At 39.8% G+C, this 24,389-nt stretch overlaps 1 protein-coding gene and 1 pseudogene across 2 annotated transcripts in view; both read right to left on the bottom strand.

Annotated features, from left to right (window-relative positions):
- ATP10B (ATPase phospholipid transporting 10B (putative)) overlaps positions 1-24,389 on the bottom strand; it is a 151,832-nt gene that overhangs the window by 49,079 nt on the left and 78,364 nt on the right. Inside the window, exons 3-4 of one of the 2 annotated variants that reach the window (XM_087709679.1) lie at positions 13,027-13,317; positions 9,390-9,584 (exon numbers count right to left, since the gene is read on the bottom strand). In XM_087709679.1, coding sequence (XP_087565805.1) covers positions 9,390-9,584; positions 13,027-13,298 — 467 coding nt within the window. In that variant the 5' untranslated portion in view covers positions 13,299-13,317. Of the gene's footprint in view, positions 1-7,622; positions 8,092-9,389; positions 9,585-13,026; positions 13,318-24,389 lie in introns of those variants that run through there. The other variant, XM_087709680.1, reaches the window with a different exon arrangement.
- On the bottom strand, positions 22,471-23,271 carry LOC148048105 (uncharacterized; annotated as a pseudogene).

Raw genomic sequence — 24,389 nt, 5'->3', positions numbered from 1 at the left:
GCCCACTTCAGTCTTCTCTCTATATGTATTATAAAATGTTTATCTTTAGTTTTTGTAGCAATCATTCCTTTATATGGACTTTTCCTTATTGACAGGATTTTTTCATGCCACCTTTCCATCACAGATTTTTTTTCATCCATTCCACTACCATAGTTCCGTGATAATGTGTAATAACTTATTTTTCACTTTGTTTCAAATGACTCCCATATATATTTTTAAAATATCCGCTGGCCATTTATTCAATTAATTTACTAATGCTTTTTCAACAGAACTCATACATCCTCTTTTTGTACCCACTATATTTTTTGTTTCTTTCTCTTTTTCCCTTCCCTTCCCTTCCCTTCCCTTTTGTTTAACCCATGTTTCCAGTTTTCCACCAAATTCTGTTTTTCCAGCTTTGGATCTTCTTTTTTCTGCATTGGTCCACCAGCAGCAAGATTCCTAGCTACATCAAGGACACCATCCAACACTGTGTATCGTCTTCACTTTATCTTGTTATCTATCCAGGTTTTTAAAAAATGTGTTCTTGCCTTTGTGTTGTTGTTCAAATGACCACCCAATTCCAGTAAATATTATTGCTGTCTGATAGCAATGCTTGTTTGTTTTAGTGGGCTGTTCAGATGACCATCTTTACTTGGTTGACTCTACCTGGAGAATACACTGGCATACACTCCCAATACATTTTGCTCATCCTTCTCAGGAATGTTCCATTCTCCCAACCACAATGACTCAGGATAGCAGGACTTAACAGCTTCATTGTGTTCACATAGCAGCAATAGCAATAGCACTTAGACTTATATACCGCTTCATAGTGCTTTTACAGCCCTCTCTAAGTGGTTTACAGAGTCAGCATATTGTCCCCAACAATCTGGATCCCCATTTTACTCACCTCGGAAGGATGGAAGGCTGAGTTAACCTTGAGCCGGTGGGATTTGAACTGCTGAACTGCAGCTAGCAGTCAGTTGAAGTACCTGCAGTACTGCATTCTAACCACTGCACCACCTCGACTCTTTATATATTCACATACTTTATTCATAGACTGAGAGACAGTCTTTCTTTGTAAATTATAAAATCAGTCATGCTTTCAGATTTATATTTATTCTTTTGACATGCATATGTATGAATCATTTTATACTTAAAACAGGTATTTTTTTCTTAAAATAGAAATAGATTCCCATTCTCATTCTCCCTTGGGTTTCTGAAAGGCCCAGTCATGTTATTTGCATTCTCATTCCTACCAGCTATTCATGTCACCTAACAGAATGATGTTTTATCCAGATAACATTCATTCAGAATGCTGCATTATTTCTCCCAAGATGGTTCTCCGGTTCTTCTATAATCCCCATTCACTGGAGTTTAATTTGCAACTGTATGGATTCCTGTTTTTATATGCAACCCTCAACAATTAATATATTTTAGCATGTCATTCCTAATTAAGCCTGCTCTTGCCCCCATTCATGTATAAATCAATTCCATTTCAATAAAAACCGTTCAATTTTTATTTGGAACTATTACAAACTTCCCTTTCCTTGTAGTTTCGCACTGTATTTACACACAATATTCTTTCATTCTTTCATTCCATTTGTTAATGCATTGCATACACTTTGATGTTCAGCCCTCTTACATTCCAAGTCACAAACTTTTATATGCCATCATCTACATCACATGGACTCATAGTTATTGGCCTTTGTTGGTCATCATGGTCTTGGTTGCCTGAGACTTTCACATGATGCTTTTTAATAAGAGAAGGAAAGAGTAATTAGTCATAATCATGCCTGGCCATATACAGCATTTCATGCCGATTAAAAGGACAGTAGTGATTAGTTTTGGGTATACTCTGCTCAAGAATGTTTATGCTATCCTATGCAAATGAGGGCACCTAATCAATTGTGGCTTGGAAGGCAGCATGCTATTGCCTGGTGGAGCAGTGGTTAGAATGCAGTGTTGCAGGCAAACTCAGGTTGATTCAGCCTTCCATCCTTCTGAGGTCAGTGAAATGAGGACTCAGATTGTTGGGGACCATATGCAAATAATACTAACATTATAAACCATCTAGAGAATGCTGTAAAGCACTATGGAACAATATATAAGTTTTAAACACTACTGTTATGACCCTGAATCTATCAATTAGGAAATATATATGGTGTACTGACATATTCTGGTTGTAATCTTTTGATAGTTTACCAACCACCCCCCCCAGCTGTTTAATTGAAACTGGCATTTTAAACTCAGCGTATCAGGTAGCAAGTAAATATTCCTTAAGATGGCTTTCTACAATGAGGATAACTAATGAATTGAAGACATGTGAGTATTTTTAAGAGAAGAAACACTTGGAGAAAAGCTTTTAATCCTTCATGATAGACGAGAGAGAAAGAACTGTGTTCATGGATTGTATGGGCCTTTATATATTCAACACCAGCAATTGGAATTGTATTTAAGGTAAAGGTAAAGGTTCTCCTTGCACATATGTGCCCAACTCTAGGGGGTGGTGCTCATCTCCGTTTCTTAGCTGAAGAGCCAGCACTGTCCAAAGATGTCTCCCTGTCTAGTGGCCAGCATGACTAAACGCCGAAGGCGCATGGAACACTGTTACCTTCCCAACAAAGGAAGCTGCTATTTTTCTACTTGCATTTTTACATGCTTTTGAACTGCTAGGTTGGCAGAAGCTGGGACAAGTAACGGGAACTCACTCTGTTATGCGGCATTAGGGATTTGAACCACCAAACTGCCAACCTTTCTGATCAACAAGCTCAGTGTCTTAGCCACTGAGCCACCGCGTCCCCTTACTTGTATTTGGGAATTTAAATGACTTGTATTTGGGGGCCCATAACCAAAGAGATTAAAGACAAAGTAGGTTCCATGTGGTTGGAAACAATTTGGATGCCATGTAGTTACTATCCGAAATCTCCAAACTGCTTCAAGAGAATTTCCATCTACTGTGCACCATGGTAATCTAAAACAGTTTTTTTTCCAATGCAGAAGTCATTATCATTGGGCTAGTTCTGTGATTGAAAAAGTTCAGCCATCTAAGATAACAAAGTATGTTTCATGTCCAGATGCCAAATTGGTATTCTGAGAGAAGATTAAATCTAATAGCATCCTAAACTCTATATCGACTTCCAAATGAGAAAACATTTAGCACTAGTTCCCTGGTCAAATAAAACATTTATTTACATTTCAACTATATTTCTCCAATTCTTTACTGATTTTAGACACTTTCTGGGCATTTCCTGCAATCCAATCAAATAGATGGAAAGGAGAAATGTAATCTATATATTAGCTGGCAGAATTTTTGAACTTTCAGAATTTGTACAATTTCAGTTAGCCTAATAAAGTTTTGCTTTTCTCATGATAAACCCAACTGCTTTTGCTTTATATCAAAACACCAGAGACAATTTACATTAAACATTGAAATGGTTACCCTGACATTTTCAATAGAGAGCAAAAGTCTCCAATGTTGCTTTCTAGAAACAGTCTACCATATAAGAATGAAACTGTAGCTTCTAATTCTCTAATATTCTATTAGGAAAAAAATTGTAATTCTAAAGCTTTCTCCCAGTTAAAATAACGATCCAGGACAACCCAGTATGTGTTAAAAAGATGACCAGATTAAAATTATTTTATAATCTTCATTGAGGAATGCAACCTTGCCCCTCATGAATTCAACTTCCTTTATTACCTTCCTTTCTCAGGATCAGTTGTGAACAGACCACAATTGATCTAGACTGCACAATGCATGAAGCCAGAAACCACATGTTTAGCAAGAATGGCTGAGTTCAGAAAGGATATTGTATATTAAGATCAAATGAAATCATATTATGTTTAGTTTGATGTATATATTTCAACATGAAACTTCCATAAAACTCTCTACATACTGTTTTGGTAGTGGTTACCATTACGCTACACCAAACAATAATACTGATTCCTTTTAAAGCCACCAAGTCCTAGCAAATTATTTTGAGGTTTTTTTGGAAATGGGGGTAGATAGTGTAGATAACTATGTCCTGGTTTTCATTTTATAACTATTTTATTTTAGGGCATGTACTTTTTGTTCCATCTGGCTTCTTTAATTTTGCTTCTTGTGTTTTCAAGCAATTCACAGTGTCTCAAAGCTAGAAATGTTTAATAGGAAATGAAGATGGTGATTGCCTATAGAGTTCCCATACTGGAGTGAGCGGATTCCATATATTTTATATCCATAATTTGATTGTTCCCAACCTTGATTTATGAAAGAGGGTTGGATCTACTTTGGATTCAATTCATTTGGGCCAAGTCCAGTCAGGCCCGAATGAACAACTCCCCCTTTCTTTTTCTCAACAAGAATTGATCTTTTAGAACTGTACACAGAAAGCGCAGATCATACTAGCCTGATTTTCTTTATATTCCTTGCAGTCTTGCTTTGGATATGTGGCAAAAGATTTCCTGTCAATGCTAAATTTTCTCCTCCTCCCAGATGACTGAATAGCACAACCAGTAGGAATTTGTGAAGACAATTTAAATCCAATCTAACAGTAACAACACTGTGAAGTGTTGCTAGCATTCCCTTTCTCTATGTAAAAATCAATGTTCAAAATGAGTGCGATATCTTCAGGAACAGTTTGATCATGTGCTAAGATGTGCAAGAAATCTTCTATAAATATGTACATTCAAACATTCATTGTCTATTGGGAGAATGCCTTTTCTCCAAAACCTACATTATACAAAGCACTGGAATCAAAAGGTGTGGCATAGGCAATGATTGAAGAGGCACCTGGCTTTTCCAATAAGGGAATTGCATGTAAATGGAAGTTTTGGCAAGAAGAAGCAAGAGCCTCTCTCCCTGACAAATATTGTACCTCCATTAATTCATTGCCTGGAGTTATTTCAGTGTTGCAGCATGTTTATTAATAACATTATGCAAATCAATTCCACTTAAGATGAAGCCTTGGTTAGCCTTTTGCAAAGCAGAATTTCAAGATCAGCTGAAGATGAATATGGTATTAGGACATTTCTTAAGAGAAATCTCACAACAGCCTGTGAAGTTTTTTCTAGGAACTACCACAGTAGTTGAAACTGTGTAAAATAAGCACTTCACAGGGTTAGATATAAATAGTAAGAAACCAGTCACTTAATGAGGAAAATGGGCAGCATAAAAATGTAATAAATAATAAAATAAAATATTTTCTCATTTGGTGCCTTGATGTTAGGCCTCGGGTTTTTTGTTTATAAGGAAGAATGCCCAGGAGCAAGACTAAAATAAACTTTTTAAAAATAAAAGCAATGATGAAATGATCTTAAGATTATAGAAGAACTTTCATTAGAAGCATCTGCCAGGAACACTTCAAAATAAGAAATCATGTGTAAGATGAATCCAACTGGCATTCTATGAATCCCAATTTATAATATTGTAGAAGTGTGTGAAAAATTCTTGTATTCCAAACAGATCCTGGATATGTGAACATGTATGTAAGTTATGGGAAACACAGTTTAAATATGTTATCAATATCTTTAAACCTGACCTGATAGAGTACTGCTAAAAACAATTATAAAGGATCTCATCCATTTTACAAACTTTCAACTTTTTATCACAAATTTTCCTTGTGGCCAATATAATTAATTTTTAAGAAAAATAGTGACTTGATGTATGTTTTTGTCGTCTGAAATTGAAAAAAAAATCTAAATTCAAGGTGTTCTGATACATCAAGGCAATTAAGATGTTCTGATGCACCCATAACACATATCTCCACGGAAATGTTGAAGGACAACAATATAGAAAATTCCAAGTGTCTTCTACCATCTGGAGATATGGAAAGTTCCAAATGGCATCGGAAGGTAAATTAAGTGCCTCTGTCCAACTAGCCAAAATTCGAATTTTCCTTAGAGAAAGCAGTTCCCATCTATTAGTTCAGCTTCCTCTAATTTTGAGTTTAGGTCACAGCCCTGAGGCAAATCTGAGTAAGGGGAATCATCAAAATTTGTTGCCACTGAAGAAAATATTCATTTTACTCTTCTCTTATGTGGCAAGGAAGCAGAGATCTTGTCTAATAGTATGGTATTCAAATATACACCTGTACAATATCATTTCCTAGACTTTTATCTGAAATTAAGTTCCATATTGGTGCCAACTTGCTGTTTGGATGACAAATAGTAACAAAGAATGTTCCACCCATAGCTGGACATCACGACAGGCCACTGTTTGGATATAATAACCTTAAAAAGAAATAAAGCCTTTATAGTAAATGTGCATGGAAATGCTTTCCCATCCTTACTTAAAACATTCAGAAATTGGCCTGTTAGCCAAAAACAGAATCCTGTGGCATGCTACAGAGACTGGGAGGCCTAGGAAAAAATGTGGAATGTACTGTGTTAATCTAAATTTAAAGCAGGGTGTAGAGGTGATGATAGAGATATGTGGCAAAATTCTGCATTCACTTCTCCATTCTTTAGAAACTGAGGAATAAAGTACAGATAATAAATCTCTTTTCCTATTCCTAAGAGCACTAGTAAGGACAATAATATGGATCTGTGCCACTAAAAGGACCTAATTTAGATATCATTACTTCAGGATCCATACCTAAAGGTGATCTGTTCCTCATATGGTTCAGTGGTTCACTCACACAAATTCAGTTCCAACTTTTCTTCTTGATTCTTCATAGTTTACAGATAAAATAGATAGATTACAACTAAATTTGAGGGGGGGGGATCTTAATTGCTGTCTGTAAGGCAGCATAAGAAACTCTTATGGGTTTGAATTCTGGTATGTATGTAAAGTACTATTGTGTGACTCATCATTGACCTTACTTTGTGTAGATGACAAATTATGGTGACGGAGGAAGTGAGAGAAGGAATTGTAATACCAAAAGGATGAAGGAAGGAGGAGAAGGAAACTCTGGTGGTTGGTTTGTGGTTTGATTGTGGTGTCTGGACCAGTGTTCCCATGCAAATTTTTAGTTTCCTCAATAGTTCTCCTTTAGGCCAAGAAATTAGGAACAGAAATATAATAATAAACTAAATACTAACAATAATTGTATGTTAAATATTACCTTTAGAATGGTTGTAAGAAAAGAAACATGATTATCAAAACTTGACAGTTCAGTAAATGATGACAGCAGCACGGGTATCATTTTTCAAAAGCCAAGAGATGAACTACTCAAAGTATTACAGAAACTGTACACATATTTTGCTCACTGTTCTGATTTTACCTAACTATTTATAGGTTCTGACTAGCAATCTGACTAGTGATATAAAAGGGTCGCTATGTATATGACAGCTGTGAAAAAAACAGAAAAACAAAACAAAACATATTGGGAATCATTTAGAAAGGATTGAAAACTGAAATTGCCAAAACTAGAAACTTAATTCTTGGCTATTGTCTTTGCAATGAACACTACATCTCTATGATACGTCACATAAGTTTAGTTTGAAACAGAGAAAAAAAGCAGAAGAAAGCAACCTGGGTGGGGTTACTAGAAATTTTTTTTCCTCTCTTCTACAATACTAAAATACTTGTTTTAGTTAGTTTAATTTTAGCTAGATTATTTAAAACAAATTAGCATTAGTAGTAAATAATATTGGATAATATTTGAAGGCTTATTAAAGTTGCTTCTGAAACCTCCCCAAACTGCATCTCAGAAGGTATTTACCTGCTGTACACTAGGCAGCCCATGCTATTGATCTCCTTGTCCAGCTTGTATCTCCGGAAGTCTTCCCAAGCATCTTTAAGAGCAGTGATGGCCATTATAACACAGACGGGCAACACAGATATTCCTGGCTCAAAAACATTGACTACCGGCACAAAATTAAGAACAACGATGGCCACAAAATATATGTTGGCAAAGCGGTGAAACTGTTCAAAAATATTTTTAGGGATAAAAGACAGGAATGTGTATCGGGTGGTCTTGATTTTGTTGCCTGCATAATGTCTGTTTGGGTTTTCTTTCCACTTGGCTTCAAAGGACAAGTTCGACAGCACAACTCGTGTAGTTTCTTCATTCTTTCTCCCATTCCTTCTCGTCACAGATTCCACACTCGCAGACTCTGAGACAACGCTCTGGCAGCACAGACTTCTGAACCAATGTATATCCTGTAGGAATGTTACTGAGCACATTTCCTTGACATCTTCCTGCCCCTTTAAAGCTACACTTAAAGAATTAAAACACAAACTATTCCGGTTGTTTTCTTCCAGGGAGAAGTGTCAGGTTGAATTTAATTGAGCCAACTGCTTTTGCTTGCTTTAGTCAACACCTGTTGAAACACAGAGGTGTCCTCCTTCTGCAAACCAGTTTTGCTGCCATCAAAAAGAGTGCTCCTGGGTCCTAGTGCCTGCCTTGCTGCCAATCTGGATTTTTTTCTTCTTGGCTGTACAATGAGACCGAAACTTTCTGAACCGTATAAAATAGAAGTTAGAAGTTCACTGGCCTCTTACTTGAATCTCAGATATGTATGGATTATAGGGCCTTTATCATTTTAAATACTTGAAATTTAAAACAACAACTTCAAGGAATTACATTTCTCTGCATGGAAATTATATGCAGAGGAAACTTGTCTGTACACTGTTTTCCATAATTTGTATGCCATTCTCCAAAATGCTTGCATCTCCAGCTGTCTGCATTGTCAAAAAAATATTCAAAGCAATGTCTAAAGGAGTGGATATATATTTTATGCGATGCAAAGAGGATCTGTAGAATGGCTTCACACATCACCCTAAACCAATTTTTAACTATGGGTTATTAAAGAAAGCACTGTGGTTTACACATTCAATGGCTGAATTTGTAGAAAGCAGTAAGCTAAAACTAGGTATATTACATGATTGCTTATGTGAAATAAATCATATTTCTGTAGCAGTGGTGGGTTCTGAATCCCATTGCAACTGGTATGGTTGCAACAGGGCCCAACGTTCACCACATCAATGAGTGCAGCATGCGCATGCCTCCTTACTTCCTGCGATGCCTCTGTGATGCTCCAGCTGCTCGACAGAGCATCACACAGGTGCCACGCGCTCCGTGCGCATGTGCGGAAGTGCCGAAGAGCTCAAATACAGGTAAGGAGCTTGGGCGGGAGGGTGGGCCCTTTGGAGCGCCGTACTGGAATGGTACCCAGTGCTCCGGGCAGGCACCGGTACGCCAGTACCGGGGCGCACCTCCTGCAACACACCACTGTTCTGTAGGAATCTAAATAACAGTGGCATAAGCATAGGGTTGAATTTTGTGATATTCATCATAATTGATGTTTGAAATACAATTTTAAACAGGAAATTGAATGTACCAACAGAATTACAGCAATACCGATATTATAAAGAAAAAAAATCTTCTGCCACAAATTGTATTCTGATAGTTTATTGCTTACATAAATATGGGGGATGGGTTAGGGATATAAGGAATAATAATGTAATGGCATATTTATAGACTTACTTATTGTATGCCTTCGTTTTAGAAGAATTGACTTGCTGATCCAGTTTGTATCTCTTATAATCTTCAGTGCCATCCTTGACTGCTATAGTTAAAAGAACAGTAAGTAAAGGTACCATTGTGATATCCCTCTGAAAAACTTCCAGTTGTGGAAACCAGTTGATGATCACCAAGAGGAGGAAGTAAATGTTGGCCAACCTAAAAGGATAGAATAATTAATGGAGTTGTTATGTTTATCATCTTTCTTATTGTTATAGTGAGGCAATGATTTCTGGGTCTAATCAAACCAACCAACCAACCAACCAACCAACCAACCAACCAACCAACCAACCAACCAACCAACCACTCACTTATTCGTTCATTTGCTTTAATGGCTAAACTTAACTCTGTCCAAAAACTCTGTCTATGCAATGCATGTACCATGGTTTAACTGGTTCCACCACAAAAGCGCATAGGACAAAATCGCGCTCGACAAAAGTGCGCTGTGACGTCATCACAGCGCGACGAAAAAGTTCAAAAAATGTAAAAATAAAGCGAAAACCTTACCCTAAGCACCCCAAACCTAACCCTAAACCTAACCCTAAACCTAACTCTTAACCTAACCCTAAACCTAACCGTTAAAGTAACGAAAAACCTAACGCTAACCCTTAACCTAACCCTAACGCTAACGCTAACACTCTAAAGCTAACCCTAACCCTTAACCTAACCCTAACCCTAAACCTAAACCTAAACCTAACCCTTACCTTTATGTGAATTGGCTTGCTTTAATTTAATTTTTATTAATTTTTATTTGAATTTTTCGATCTTTTTCGTCGCGCTGTGATGACGTCAAAGGCGCGATTTTGTCGATCGCGCTTTTGCCGTCCGCACTTTTGACGGGTCACGGGTTTAACCAAATTAATTTTTTGTATTTCCATCATGCACTGAACCACACTAACCATGCAGGGTGATTTTTCATAAAATATTAGACTAAATTGTGATGAGTTTGTTTGTGGCCCATGGCAAGTCAGCTGTAGCATCTGTTTGGGCAGGGTTGAAATAGGCAAGATGGTGTACAGCAGAGTCCCCAACCCCCAGGCTATCTATCTATCTATCTATCTATCTATCTATCTATCTATCTATCTATCTATCTATCTATCTATCTATCTATCTATCTATCATCTATGTTTGTGTGTGTTGCATTTGTGCTTCCAGTGACACAATACATCTATCTATCTATCTATCTATCTATCTATCTATCTATCTATCTATCTATCTATCTATCTATCTATCTATCTATCTATCTATCTATCTATCTATCTATCATCTCTATCTATCTATCTATCTATGTTTGTGTGTGTGTGTGTGTGTGTGTTGCATTTGTGCTTCCAGTGACACAATCTATCTATCTATCTATCTATCTATCTATCTATCTATCTATCTATCTATCTATCTATCTATCTAATCTAATCTAATCTAATCTAATCTAATCTAATCTAATCTAATCTAATCTAATCTAATCTATATATAATCAACAGCTCTGCCTTGTCTGTCAACAGTCTGTAGGTCAACATTATGTGGCTTTAATCTGTATCTAGTTTTACATTTATGCATAAGAACATTCTTGGCATTGTGAAGAAAGATAACAGGTGTGTGTGTGTGTGTGTGTGTGTGTGTGTATGTGTATAATGTTCTTCACATTGTGAAGGAAGATAACACAGCTACATATATATATATATATGTGTATGTGTATGTGTATGTGTATGTGTATGTGTATGTGTATGTGTATGTGTATGTGTATGTGTATGTGTATGTGTATATGTATATGTATGTATAATACACACACACACACAAACACACACACACACATCTGTTATCTTCCTTCACAATGTCAAGAACATTCTTATGCATAAATGTAAAACTAGATACAGATTAAAGCCACATAATGTTGACCTACAGACTGTTGACAGACAAGGCAGAGCTGTCGATTATCTTATGGCTTCTACTCCAATTTCCCAACCAGGTCTTGGGATGGTTGAAATTGTTTCTCCACCAGAGATAATATATAGCTGCTTTGTCATGACCCATTTGTTCTGACTGGGCTATTCAAGACTGGTCTATAATTTCTCAGGTCAGATGAATTTAATTAAAGCTTCTTCTGAATGGTGCTTAGAATAGCTTCCTGAGGATCTGGACCATCTCGTTACTTAAAGAAGTGTTATTTATAGCTCCCAATGAATCACCAAGCCTCTCCCAACAGACTGGAATTAGGCAACGTCTGGCACACGTCACAATCTATTGTCTAAATAGCCTGAGAAAGGATTGTATAGTATCTCATGTCATACTAAATGAGCTATTTTTAAAAATGATATTGGACTGTCCCTTATTATTCATTTTATAAATCATCACCCATATTTAAATATGGAATTCAGTGTTGCTTGTGTGACTTCCTGTTGCACAATCAGACTTTGATCCAATCCTTCCCTTCCCTTCCCTCCTGTAGTCTTCCCCATGAGATACGGAGTTTCTTCTGACTTTCTTTAAACAAAGTTTAGAGCATGTGTGTATATGGAGGGGAGAGGGGGTGAATTTCATTCGCACATCCACAGATGGTGCCAAAGAGGAGTATTAGATTCCACTCTAATACACTGAACAGAACTGAATAACAGAGTTGGAAGAAATTTAGAGCTCTTTTAGTCTAATCCCCTGCTTAAGCGGGAAGTCCTGTATCACGTCAGACAAATGTCTCTTCTCTTCTTAAAAATCTCCATTGATGAAGCACCCACAACTTCTGGAGGCAACTCATTCTACTGATTAATTGTTCTGTCAGGAACTTTCTCCTTTGACTTAGGTTGGCTTCTTCCTTGATAGGTTTCCACCCATCACTTCTTGTCTTGTCTTCAGGTGCTTTGGAAAATAGATTGATCCCCTCTTCCTTGTGGCAGCCCCTCAAATATCGGAATACTGCTATTATGTCATCCCAGTCCTTCTTTTTATTAAACTGGACACACCCAATTCCTGCAACCATTCTTCATATGTTTTAGTCTCCAGTCCTTTGTTGCTCTTCTCTGTACACTTTCTAATATACAATGTTTATACACTGTATAAAACATTCCCACTTTTAATTTAGAGTTCGTTGAATATCTGGGGTCTATCAGATCTGCAATAGAGATACTATGACTAGGCCAAAATCTAGCTTAAATCTTCCAAGGTTTTGGCATTGTCACTTAAAATCTCATAACATTTTGGTCATTTTAAAATAAAGAAACAATTTTATTTCATTGTAATTTTGATGCTATGTAGGAACATCATCTACACCAGGGTTTCTATATCTCGGCATGCTGACTGAGGAATACCGGGAATTGAAGTCCACATGTCTTAAACTTGACAAGGTTGTGCAACACTGGTGTATAACATTGTGTGCGCCAATGCTGTATTGTATGTTCCAGACTTATATAATGGAAAACCTTTAATGACAATCTGAAGGAGGAGTTTAAATCTGCAACAATATCTGATTCTTACCTCACGAAAGGCATTATTTGCTTTTTTGTATGATTCTTTTTTTTGGGGGGGGGGGATACTTTTCTTTCATTTACTGAAAACAGATATAAAAATAACCACCATTGTGGTTTTCTTTTGGTGTAGTGGTGCATTTTCATACCTGTGAAATTGTTCAAAGAGATTTTGGGGTAAAAAGGTCAGCAAAGTATATTTTGTGGTTCGTATCCCATTTTTGCAATATGTCTTCAGGATTCTTTCCAACTCCTTTTGAAATCTAGCATTATTAGGAAAGACAATCCTGCATCTGTCCCAGTTGTGTTTCTGGTTCTGCCTTGGTTTGTCAGAGGATAAGAGAGGTGTTGATTCCAACTGTGAACTTTCTTCTTTTGGCCATTGCCAATGGTACGTAGCCGAGTCAACTGGTAAAGTCATGGTCACTGATAAGGGATGTCTGAAACACAAACACAGAACAGGAACTGAAAAACAATTCTAGCTTGGAAGTGAATGCACCTCTTCCTAGGTTCTGAGTTCACATGTTACCTGCTGCATGAAAGGCTATCCAGTACAAGAAAAATGCTTCCCCAAGAAACAAAAGAGAAACACATGGTTGATTACTTGCAGGAAATGATGAAACACACACAGAATTACTTGCAACCTTCAAACCTAAACGATTTATAGAGCAAACAAACACAGTGAACTGTGTCATAGCAGATGCTGACATTTGACAACCTAAGGGGAAATCCCATCCTGCTCGCTGTGTGCAATGAACGTGTAGAGATGTTTCTGTCTGATTGAAGCTCTGCTCTCTTTGCCTCCTTGTTGCTGGAAGAAAGGAACCAGGATTGGTGGTGAGGCAAAGAATATGAGAAAAAGCAAAAACAGGAAAATATAATCTGATATTCATCTTTGTCCTTATTGTTAGAAAAAGCCCTTTGTGATAAGAAAGGGTTAAACTGTTGCTTATAAGACCATTTCCCTGGAGGGGCAAAATTAAAAGCAAGGATAATTACAACTTACAACACACACCTGGTCCTTGTAAGCAGCAAATACATCCAACAGTCACACAGAGTGTGCTCATCTACTATTTTAAATCCAACCCACTCCTGAATACGGTCTCTCAGTATTTCAGTTTCAATTCTCTACAACAGGTGAAAACGTAGGCAGTCAAAACACCTCTAGCCAAAACCCTAATGATAACTCAGCAGATTTCTTATTAATTTTTAAACCCTGATGCAATTAGGACACATTACAGACATTTGGAATTTGGAAGCCTGGAAACATAGTATCTGAGTTGTGGCATAATATTTACCACTAAAGCCAGCATTTTAGGCAGCCCCTGACTCTTTCACTTTTGTACAAAATGTATCTCTCAGTTGAAGTTGATACTGTGTGGAAACCTATAGTTTTTGTAGAGATCTTTATATTTTCTTTGCATTTTTGTTCAAAGAACAGCTGTTTATCTCATCCTGTCTCTATTTTGCTAGTGTAAGTGTCTTGGACAGTGGTGGGATTCAATTTTTTTTTACTACCGGTTCTGTGGGCATGGCTTGGTGGGTGTGGCTTTGTGGGCATGGCAGGGGAAGGATACTGCAAAATCCTCATTCCCTCCCCACTCCTGGGGAGGTCACTGCAAAATCCCCATTCCCTTCCCACCCCACTAACCTGCTTTCCAGTGATCAGCTGGGAGGCTGGGAGGCAGCAATAGACCGACCATCAATTGGGGCTCGGAGGCTGGGAGGCAGCGAATAGGTTGAGGGCATGGCCAGTCAGAAGTGGTATTTGCCGGTTCTCTGAACTACTCAAAATTTCTGCTACTGGTTCTCCAGAACCGGTCAGAACTGGCTGAATACCATCTCTGGTCTTGGATACAAAAGGACTGACAAGGATTGTTATGTGTTGGAGAAGAGTAATCAGTCATAGGTTTTTTCACCCCTTGGAATGTACTTTGTTTTTTTGATTAAAAAGCATTCGAAAAAGCAAATTCAGACAACAGACAATTTAAAATATAGTGTGCATTTAACATTGGGATAAAGAGAACAAAATGAAATGTAGATATCTGAAACTTTTATAATATCAACCAGAAGGGTGATAAGTCTGGTGCAATGGTTAAGAAGGCTAGAAACAGAATTTGTGAGGGAATCTAGTCCTGACTTAGGCGCAAAACCAGCTGGGGATCTTGAGCCAGTCACATACTCTCAGCCTCATGAAGGAGGCAATGGCAACTGCTTTAGAAAAACTTTACCAATCTGACTTTAAGGTTTGTCCAGGCAGTTACCAGTAGTCAACAATAAGTTGAAGGCATCCCTTCTACCTGGAAAGTTTTCAGCATTGCCTTAAAACAGGGAACTGACATTAGAAGAATTTCTTGGGTTAAGAATTCTACAAATGTTTCAGAGGCCATTGAAAAGCCCCCTTTCTTGTATATACAAAATTGATTTTACTGTAAATGTGTAGAGAAGCCTGTATGGTTGGTCTTTTTTTTTTTTTTTTGCATGTGTGGGAGATTCCTGCAAGAGCAGATAGCCTTTTAGCTATCAAGATGCAGAAGAGGGGAGATTGGAACAATTCCTTTTAGTTTGATCCTGATGATTCTGATTTTTCTATCCCAGGCAACAGGCATTGCCTGATTTTAGAAGACAGCGTCAATTCTTCATTGTCTTCTTCAAGATAAATGTATCCAATTCCTTTGTGAAACTTGGTCTCCCAATGTGTTTTCATCTTTGTCAATCTCATACCGCATTTTTTTGGTAGAGAATCTTTAAATGATGGTTGAAAGAATAGTTCAGGTCACAGTTGAACAAAGCAAGTAAAGGGATACTATTGCTACTTGCAATCTGGATAGAATACCTTTCCTGCTAGAATTAGATGCTTCAATCCTCAATAGCAGCCTATAACCAAGTAAATGAGAGTCATGCATAAAGTCTATGCCAAGTAAAAGAAAATTACAGAATATTGGGAATTAGATATATTCCAGCCTTCAGAATAACAGAATAACAGAGTTGGAAGGGACCTTGGATGTCTTCTAATCCAACCCCTTGCTTAGGCAGAAAACCCTATACTATTTTAGACAATGGATGTCCAATCTCTTCTTAAAAACTTCCACTGTTGGAGCAGCCACAACTTCATTTATTAGTGAGTACATTAAGGTATGAGTCTCTGTGAGTTATTTCTCATTTCCTTTTCTCATAAAGTCCTTAATAGATGGAAGAGACATAAGAGAAAGGGCTAAAATGCCCATTGGTTTCTCGTGTCTTAGGTTTTGAAAAACTCCTTTGTTTCCTAAACTCAGAACCTAGAATATGCTAGAATTGTGTTTTGTCCATTTTTGCAACTTTTATTTATTTATAAACGCATTGCTATCTTAATATAACCAGAAAGAATCTTGGCAGCTTAAAGAAAATTTAATTGTCATCCCATTTCTAACTCATGGCTTGCTTATGGTCTGTGAAGACACTTCATGGCGTTTTACATAAGCAGGCATAAAGCCAGGAATCCCCTAACCCTATAAATTTGCATCTGCTTTTCCTACCTAAATACAGAATCCCAGCTATTTAGGATGAAATTAATTTTGTTAATTGGAAGCTACCAATAAAAAAAAGTTGACTATCACTTTTATGCTATGCCTCTGAGCATTTGCAGCTTCTTAGCCCTTTTGCACAAAACGATTGTGTTTTAAAAAAATGTAATAACAGATTAAAGTAGAAATAAGAAAAATAGATTCCCTGTTGCTTGTCCTAGGTATTTAGTATTCAGAGGCATGCAGATTCATTTTAATAGTCAGAAAAGTCAATTGATATTTTGGATGATATCAAGATCAGAGATATCTAGAAATTGCTTCTCCAAATAAATTCCTGGATAAAATTAACTCTTGGTTTCATCCATCAGGCAATTCTGCTTTTGCACTACAGTAGTTTAAAATTCTTGTTTGCTTCTATTTCTTCCTCCATGCCTTGGTGAATAATCAAAATGCAGTAATGATGAAAGCTGGAAAAAAAAGTTATTATAAAATTTCTTCCTCCAAGGAAGATGAGTGAACATTTAGATGACTTTTTTTTTTTTTGCAATAAGTAAGTCTGTTAGTAGCATTGGAAACAGCTACTTAAATCAAAGTCTGCTAGAGCATTTAATGATATATTAAGTATGAAGTAGATGGTGTCCAGGGGAACATAATTTAAGTATATTTTAAGAGTTACCATATTTGACATTTCTAAAAAGTTACATTCTGGAAAGTATTTAAACTAAAAAGCTATGTATTTTACACTGGGCATTTTTTTTTATTTAGTGAAATTAGGCTTCTTTCTTTCAGTTAAATACAGGGAAGGTGCTACTTCCATATGGAAGTCAATGTGGGAGAGGACCTTATAGCCCAAATTCAGCCAGGTGGAGGGAATACTGGAATTCACATGCTCTATCATGGTAAATGTTTGCTCATCAAAGCACATCATCAGTGGTGGGATTCAATTTTTTTTACTACCAGTTCTGTGGGTGTGGCTTTTTGGGTGTGTCAGGGGAAGGTTACTGCAAAATCCCCCTCCCCACCCCACTAACCTGCTTTCCAGCTTTGTTCTCCTTATCAGGGCAACAAAAGAAGATCAGCTGGGAGGCAGCGGGGGCAGGGCCAGCCTATTTGCCGGTTCTCCAAACTACTCAAAATTTCCACTACTGGTTCTCTAGAACCTGTGAGAACTGGCTGAATACCACCTCTGCACATCATCTCTGTCTTACCTTAGGTCAAGATTGACAAATGCCACACAAAGTTCACAAACAATCTGTTCACAAACAAGCTTGCAGAAAGAATCAGTGATTTTTTTTTTCATATAAATTATTTTTATTTTTTGTTACATGGACAACAATGGGAAAGGGAGAGGATGGAGAGGAAAAAAAAAGGGGGGGAGGGGAAACCCATCTTCACATACAATATGTCGTTTAATCACAGGTGCATCCCTACTAAGTTTATACATCCCTATTGTATATTGTATTGTATTGTATATTTAATAAGCACCACAATAAGCTAGGGTTTAAAAAACAAAAAACAAGAAAATAAAACAAGGGAGAGAGGAAGAAGAAAAAAAAAGGGTGGGGGAAGGGGGGGGAGGCCAAAAAGGACAAAAAAAAAAGGTTCAAGAAGGAAAGGGAAAAGAAAAAAAAAGAGGGTGGGGGGAGGGGGGGAGGCCAAAAAGGACAAAAAAAGGTCCAAGAGGGAAAGGGGAAAAAAACAAAACAAAACAAAAACAACAAAAAAAAAAAAAACAGAAAAAAAAACCCATCATCACATGCAGCATGTCGTTTGATTACGGTTGTTTTAACATCTACATCTTCAAATAATGTTTACCATCTCAGATATTTCCTCTAATGTAACTAAAGGTCTCATTTTCCTTCTATCAATCAGTGATTGATGCATAGCATAAATTTTGAATAACTCTGGTAGGCAAAATATTTATATTTTATATTTATAGTTCTGTAAAAATAAGTAAGAGCTGTGGTAGTACATTGGTTAGAATGCAGTACTTCAGACTAACTCTGCCAGGAATTCGATTCTGACCAGCTCAAGATTGACTCAGCCTTCCATCCTTCTGAGGATGGTAAAATGAGGACCCAGATTGTTGGGGGCAAATTGGCAATATGCTGATTTTTTAAAAATTGCTCGCAGAGTGCTGTAAATCATTATGGATTTCTATATAAGCCTAAGTGCTATTGCTATTATTTATTTGTATGTCACTGTTATTATTTTTACAAATAAGACGTGGCAGTGAACCTATCAAATGCACCTTCATTCTTGCATTTTTCCCACAACAATAACTCTGGAGGTGGGTTGGGTTGAGAGAGAAAGTGACTGGTCTATAATCATCCAGCTGGCTTTCCTGGCTAAAGCAGCATTTGAACTCACAGTCTTTTCCTTTCTAGCCTGGTGCCTTGAGCACTAGACAATTTGTTACTACTTTCATTGTGGTGGGATCCAGCCGGTTTAACAACTGGTTCGGCAGTGGTGGGATTCAAATTTTTTTACTACCAGTTCTGTGGGCATGGCTTGGTGGACGTGGCAGGGGAAGGATACTGTAAAATCTCCATTCCCTCCCCACTCCAGGGAAAGGTTACTGCAAAATCCCCATTTCCTCCTGATCAGCTGGAATTCGGAGACACATAATAGATAGGGGTGGGACCAGTCAGAGGTGGCATTTACCGGTTTCCAAACTACTCAAAATTTCCCCTACCAGTTCTCCAGAACTGGTCAGAACCTGTTGAATACCACCTCTGTGGTTTGGTAATTGCCATGCGTGTGCAGTTTTAACAAAACTTACTATCCACATTGCTTCTGGGGAGTAACACAGCTGAAGCGCAGCAATCTGTTCTGCCCTGCAAATCAGCTGAGAGGATATAGATAAGTGTTCTGACCCCCTCCTCCGTCCACTAACGAATGCCGAGACAAGCTTAACTAAAATGTACTTTATTAGCAAGACACCAAAACCTTGGTGGCTGAAAGTCAAGCATAACAGATAAGGACCTTGGCAGCAACTCAGACAAGCCTCGGCAGCAATCCAGCCTGCCAAGCTAGTTCCAAAAGTTCTTCAACTTTTAGTCAATGTGTTGACTTCTGCAAGAGGGGCGTGTGCACAAGCAGTCTTTTTATAGTCTGGAGAGGAGCCTAATGACCACCAGTGTAATTACCTCCTGTAACTGCGCAACTGTTCCTGACGCCTAGTAGCTCTTCGGTGCCGTGCATCCAGGAACAACTCACTGCCGGCATCCGGCTCACTCTTCCTTGTCTCCTCCCCACTGGTCCAAGGCTCCTATGCCTCCTGGTGGCCAACCAGCCTCTCTGCGCCCTGTTCGGAGTCGGAACCCTGTCCTCCACATCCTCCAGATCCTCCTCATAGGGCCCCTCACTGTCGGAGTCTGGTGGCAGCTCCAATGGCTCCTGCTGGGCCACAACAGATAAGTAAAGTGCAGGGATGGGTGGGCAGGCCCATCTGATCATCAGAGCAAATTGGTTCACTCCCAGCTGATTGTCAGAACTACCAGTTCGCCCAAACCGGTCCAAACCGGCTGAATCCCACCCCTGCTTTCATGCATACAGTATTTTAACTAAGGGGTGCTGTGAATTTATTGATACCAGACTCTTGCTTTTTCATAGCAAGAACTGATGGCTATTGTAGTTTCCTGGCATTATCATGATGTTTCTTTCCAGACTGAGGGGACCTCATTAGGCTTTATAAGTTACTATTTACTTTTTATGTTTCTGTGATTCCTTTTCCCACCCCATTGAGGGGTGGGAAGACTTACATGGTAAGTCTATTTCAAGTATGGAAATGCTTTAAGTGGCTTTAAAAAGAGATTCAAAGTATAAAATATTTCAAAAAATCACTCGATCTCTATTTGAATTGTTTCTCTGACATTAAAATATGAACCAGAAAGCACAGGCAGATAAAAAGAAAAAAAAAACATAGCAAGGTACAAGTAGTCCTTGACTAACAACCACTGGTTTAATAACTGTTCAAAGTCATGATAGTGCTGAAAAATGTGACTTATGACCATCATAGTATCCCTTCAGTCACGTGATCAAAATTCAGGTGCTTGGCAACCAGCATGTATTTACAATGGATGCAGCATCCAGGAGTCACATTATTCCCAGGGAGCTTACAACAAGCAATGTCAATGGGGGAAACTGGATTCACTTAATGAACATGTGATTTGCTTAATGATTGCAGTGATTCATTTAACAGTCCCAGTAAAAAAGGTGGTAAAATTGAGCATTGAATTTCACTCAGAATTGCTAAATAATGCACCTTTTTTTTTTGTATTCTCATGATGAAAATGTAGAATTATTTTTCTCACTAGTGGCAAAGCATGAGGACAAGAAAGGGATTTAGAATTTAGAATTTTAATAGATTTGTATGCCGCCAAATCCCGAAGGACTCTGGGCGGCTTACATAAAAACAATTAAAATATTAAAAAGATTAAAAACACAAAAACAATACAGTTTAAAACAGGAAAAACACAACATGCACTCAGTTATAATGGGGCTGAAGTTCAGTTAAGCTCAACAGCCCCAGGCCTGCCAAAACAGCCAGGTCTTAACAGACTTACGGAAGGCCAGGAGAGTGGGAGGGTCTGGATCTCAGGGGGTAGCTCATTCCAAAGGGCCGGGGCAGCAACAGAGAAGGCTCTCCCCTGGGGAGCCACCAGACAGCATTGTGTGGCTGATGGTACCCGGAGAAGGCCTGGCCTGTGCGATCTTATTGGGCGCTGGGAGGTACGTTGCAGGAGGCAGTCACAGAGATATCCAGGTCCTAGGCCATATAGGGCTTTATAGGTAATAACCAGCACCTTGAAGCGTGTCCAGAGACTGATGAGCAGCCAGTGCAGCTCACGGAGGATAGGTGTAACATGGGTGTACCTAGGTACACCCAGTATCACTTGCGCGGCTGCATTCGGGACCAATTATAGTCTCTGAACACTCTTCAGGGGCAGCCCCATGTAGAGCGCATTACAGTAGTCGAGCCTTGAGGTGACGGGGGCATGGGTGATCATTTGGAGTGCCTCCCGGTTCAGGTAGGGTCGCAACTGGTGCACTAGGCGAACCTGTGCGAAAGCTCCCCTGGTCACATCTGACAGATGATGTTCTAATGTGAGCTGTGGATCCAGGAGAACACACAAGTTGCGGGCCCTCTCTGAGGGGTGTATGATTTCACCCCCCAGGGTTAAGGGTGGAATATCTGGACTATTTTTGGGGGGCCACTCAGTCTTGTCAGGGTTGAGCACAAGCTTGTTCATTCCCATCCAGACCCTGACAGCTTCCAGGCACTGGCACATTACTTCCACCGCTTCACTGAGTTGGCATGGGGCGGACAGATACAGCTGGGTATCGTCTGCATACTGGTGGTATTTGATCCCATGCCTGCAAATGATCTCACCCAGCGGCTTCATGTAGATGTTAAATAGGAGGGAGGGACAGGACCGAACCCTGCGGCACCCCATATTCAAGGGGCCTAGGGGTCGACCTCTGTCCTCTGACCAACACCGACTGCGACCTGCCAGAGAGGTAGGAGGAGAACCACCGCAAGACGGTGCCTCCCATTCCCACCTCTTCTAGTCGTCGCAGAAGGATACCATGGTCGATGGTATCGAAGGCCACTGAGAGGTCAAGAAGCACCAGGATAGAGGAATGCCCTCTATCCCTGGCTCACCAGAGATCATCGGTCAGTGTGACCAAAGCGGTTTTGGCCACCACCTTCTCAACAACCTTCCCTAAAAAAGGGAGGTTGGAGACTGGATGGTAGTCTTTAAGGATGGCTGGATCCAGAGCAGGCTTCTTGAGGGGGGGTCTCACCACCGCCTCTTTCAGAGGCTGTGGAAAGGACCCCTCTTGAAGCGAGGTGTTTATAATCCTCTGGATCCAGCCCCTAGTCACCTCTCTGCTGGTTGAGACCAACCAGGAGGGACAAGGGTCCAGTAGACAGGTGGTGGTACTCATCGATCCAATGGCCTTGTCCACTTCCTCAGGAGTGGCAGGCTGGAACTCACTCCACAAAGTTTGCTCAAGACTCTCCCTCGGCGTCTCTGCTGGCACTGTCCAAGTGGAGTCAAGGTCTGAATCTGAGCGATTTTATCTGACAGAAACTGAACAAATTCCTCTCCTAAACAGGGTGGCCGGGCGAGATTCTGCGAACGCAATAAGGGCGGAAAAATGTGCACATTTTGCTGCCCGTATTGCCACTAGATAAGACCTAATAAAGGTTCTTAGCAGTGTTCGGTTGGATTCGGAGTTACTAGCCCTCCATCGTCACTCTAGGCATCTCTTTTGGCGCGTCATCTCCCGGAGTTCCTCAGTGAACCAAGGCGCCCTCCTGGATCCACTGCGGTGGAGAGGCCGCAAAGGTGCAATCTGATCTAAAGCCCTAGTCACCGCGGTATTCCAGGCAGCGACCAAGGACTCAGTCGAATTGTGGGCAAGGGAGTCAGGTATCTCCCCAAGCTCCGTCTGAAATCCCGAAGGGTCCATCAGGTGCCTGGGGCGGAACCATTTAATCGGCTCCACCTCCCTGCGGTGGGGGAGTAGCTTCCGAAAATCAAGCCTCAGCAGGAAGTGATCTGTCCATGACAAGGGCGAGATCTCAATCCCCTTTAATTCCAGATCACATCTCCACTGCTCCGAGAGAAACACAAGGTCGAGTGTGTGTCCTGCCATATGGGTTGGGCCCTGAATTACTTGTGTCAAGTCCATGGTTGCCATGGAAGCCATGAACTCCTGGGCCTCATCAGAGCATTCGCCAAGAGATGGCAGGTTGAAATCCCCCAGTACTATAAGTCTGGGGAACTCAACCGCCAGTACGGCGACTGACTCTAGGAGCACAGGCAGGGTTGTTGCGATGCAGCTGGGAGGTAGATACATCAACAATAAGCCCATTTGACCCCCAAGGTCAGCCTCACAAGGAGGGGCTCACATCCGACAATCTCTGGAGCAGGGAGTCTGCGAGGCATCAATGACTCCCGGATTACAACAGCAACTCCTCCACCCCTTCTCTGGTGTCGTGGCTGGTGCAACACCTGAAACCCTTCTGGGCACATTTCTGAGAGGGGGACTCCTCCCTCATGGCCCAGCCAGGTTTCAGTAATACATGCCAGGTCTGCCTCCTTCTCTAATAGTAAGTCCTGGATGAGGGAAGCTTTATGGACCACAGACCTGGCATTCAGCAGCAGCAGCCTGAGACCAGGGCCCTGATTTCCCATGTCACCTGGTTCCCGAGTTGAGCTATCAGGGCCGGAATGAGGGATTGCTGTGACGTAGCAAACCCTCCTTCCCTGGAAATGGCTAGCTCTAAAGCTCCCATCGTATCTGCCCCTCCCAGTCATAACCCTAATGCTCCGCCCCGCCCCCATGTCCGTAGATCCCCCTCCATCTCCCACGGCCCCTGTTCTACTCGGCAGGCCATTCAATCCAGGCACTCTGGGATGAGAGGCAAGTCTGGGCCCACTCCACTTCTGCTACTGCACTCAGTGGAGGGGGCTCCAGGCCTCCAGGGATGACTACCTGTTTAGTTATCCAAAAGCATTTTATTTATACAGTACAATTTCAGGTCTACTTTTTACATATTTTTTTTCTTTTTTGAAGACCAGACACTCTGAGAAGCATATAATATTTTGAGGAGTGTGCATGGACACACCCAAAGAAAGAGGACAAGACGGAGCAGCGAAAGTAAATGATTATGTAATTATAATAAGGTACGATTTTGAAACAGTTCTTTAGCCTCCTTTATTTTTGCTCCATTTTTTTTTGTATGCCATTCCTCATTTGGGTTTAGGCATAAAATAAAATAGTTCTTTTACACCAGCTAGCTCTCATTCTATTATTTGAGGCTGAGGTATCTATTGTGGTAGTAGTAATAGTAGTAATTTTTTTTTGCAAAGATTAGATTATATCTTGGTTTGGGCCAGTTGAAGGAAAATCTATTTTTAATAAACCTGTGTTTGTGGAATGAAATCAAATCTCTCTTCTGTAAACTATTTTGGTAATAATTCAATCAA

This window comes from Thamnophis sirtalis, unplaced genomic scaffold (assembly GCF_051295495.1).
Source record: "Thamnophis sirtalis isolate CommonGarterSnake01/CBP01778 unplaced genomic scaffold, rThaSir2_p1.2 scaffold_3, whole genome shotgun sequence".
NCBI lineage: Eukaryota > Metazoa > Chordata > Lepidosauria > Squamata > Natricidae > Thamnophis > Thamnophis sirtalis.
The sequence above is the reverse complement of the archived record's forward strand: the minus strand, read 5'-3'. Positions and strand labels throughout refer to the sequence as shown.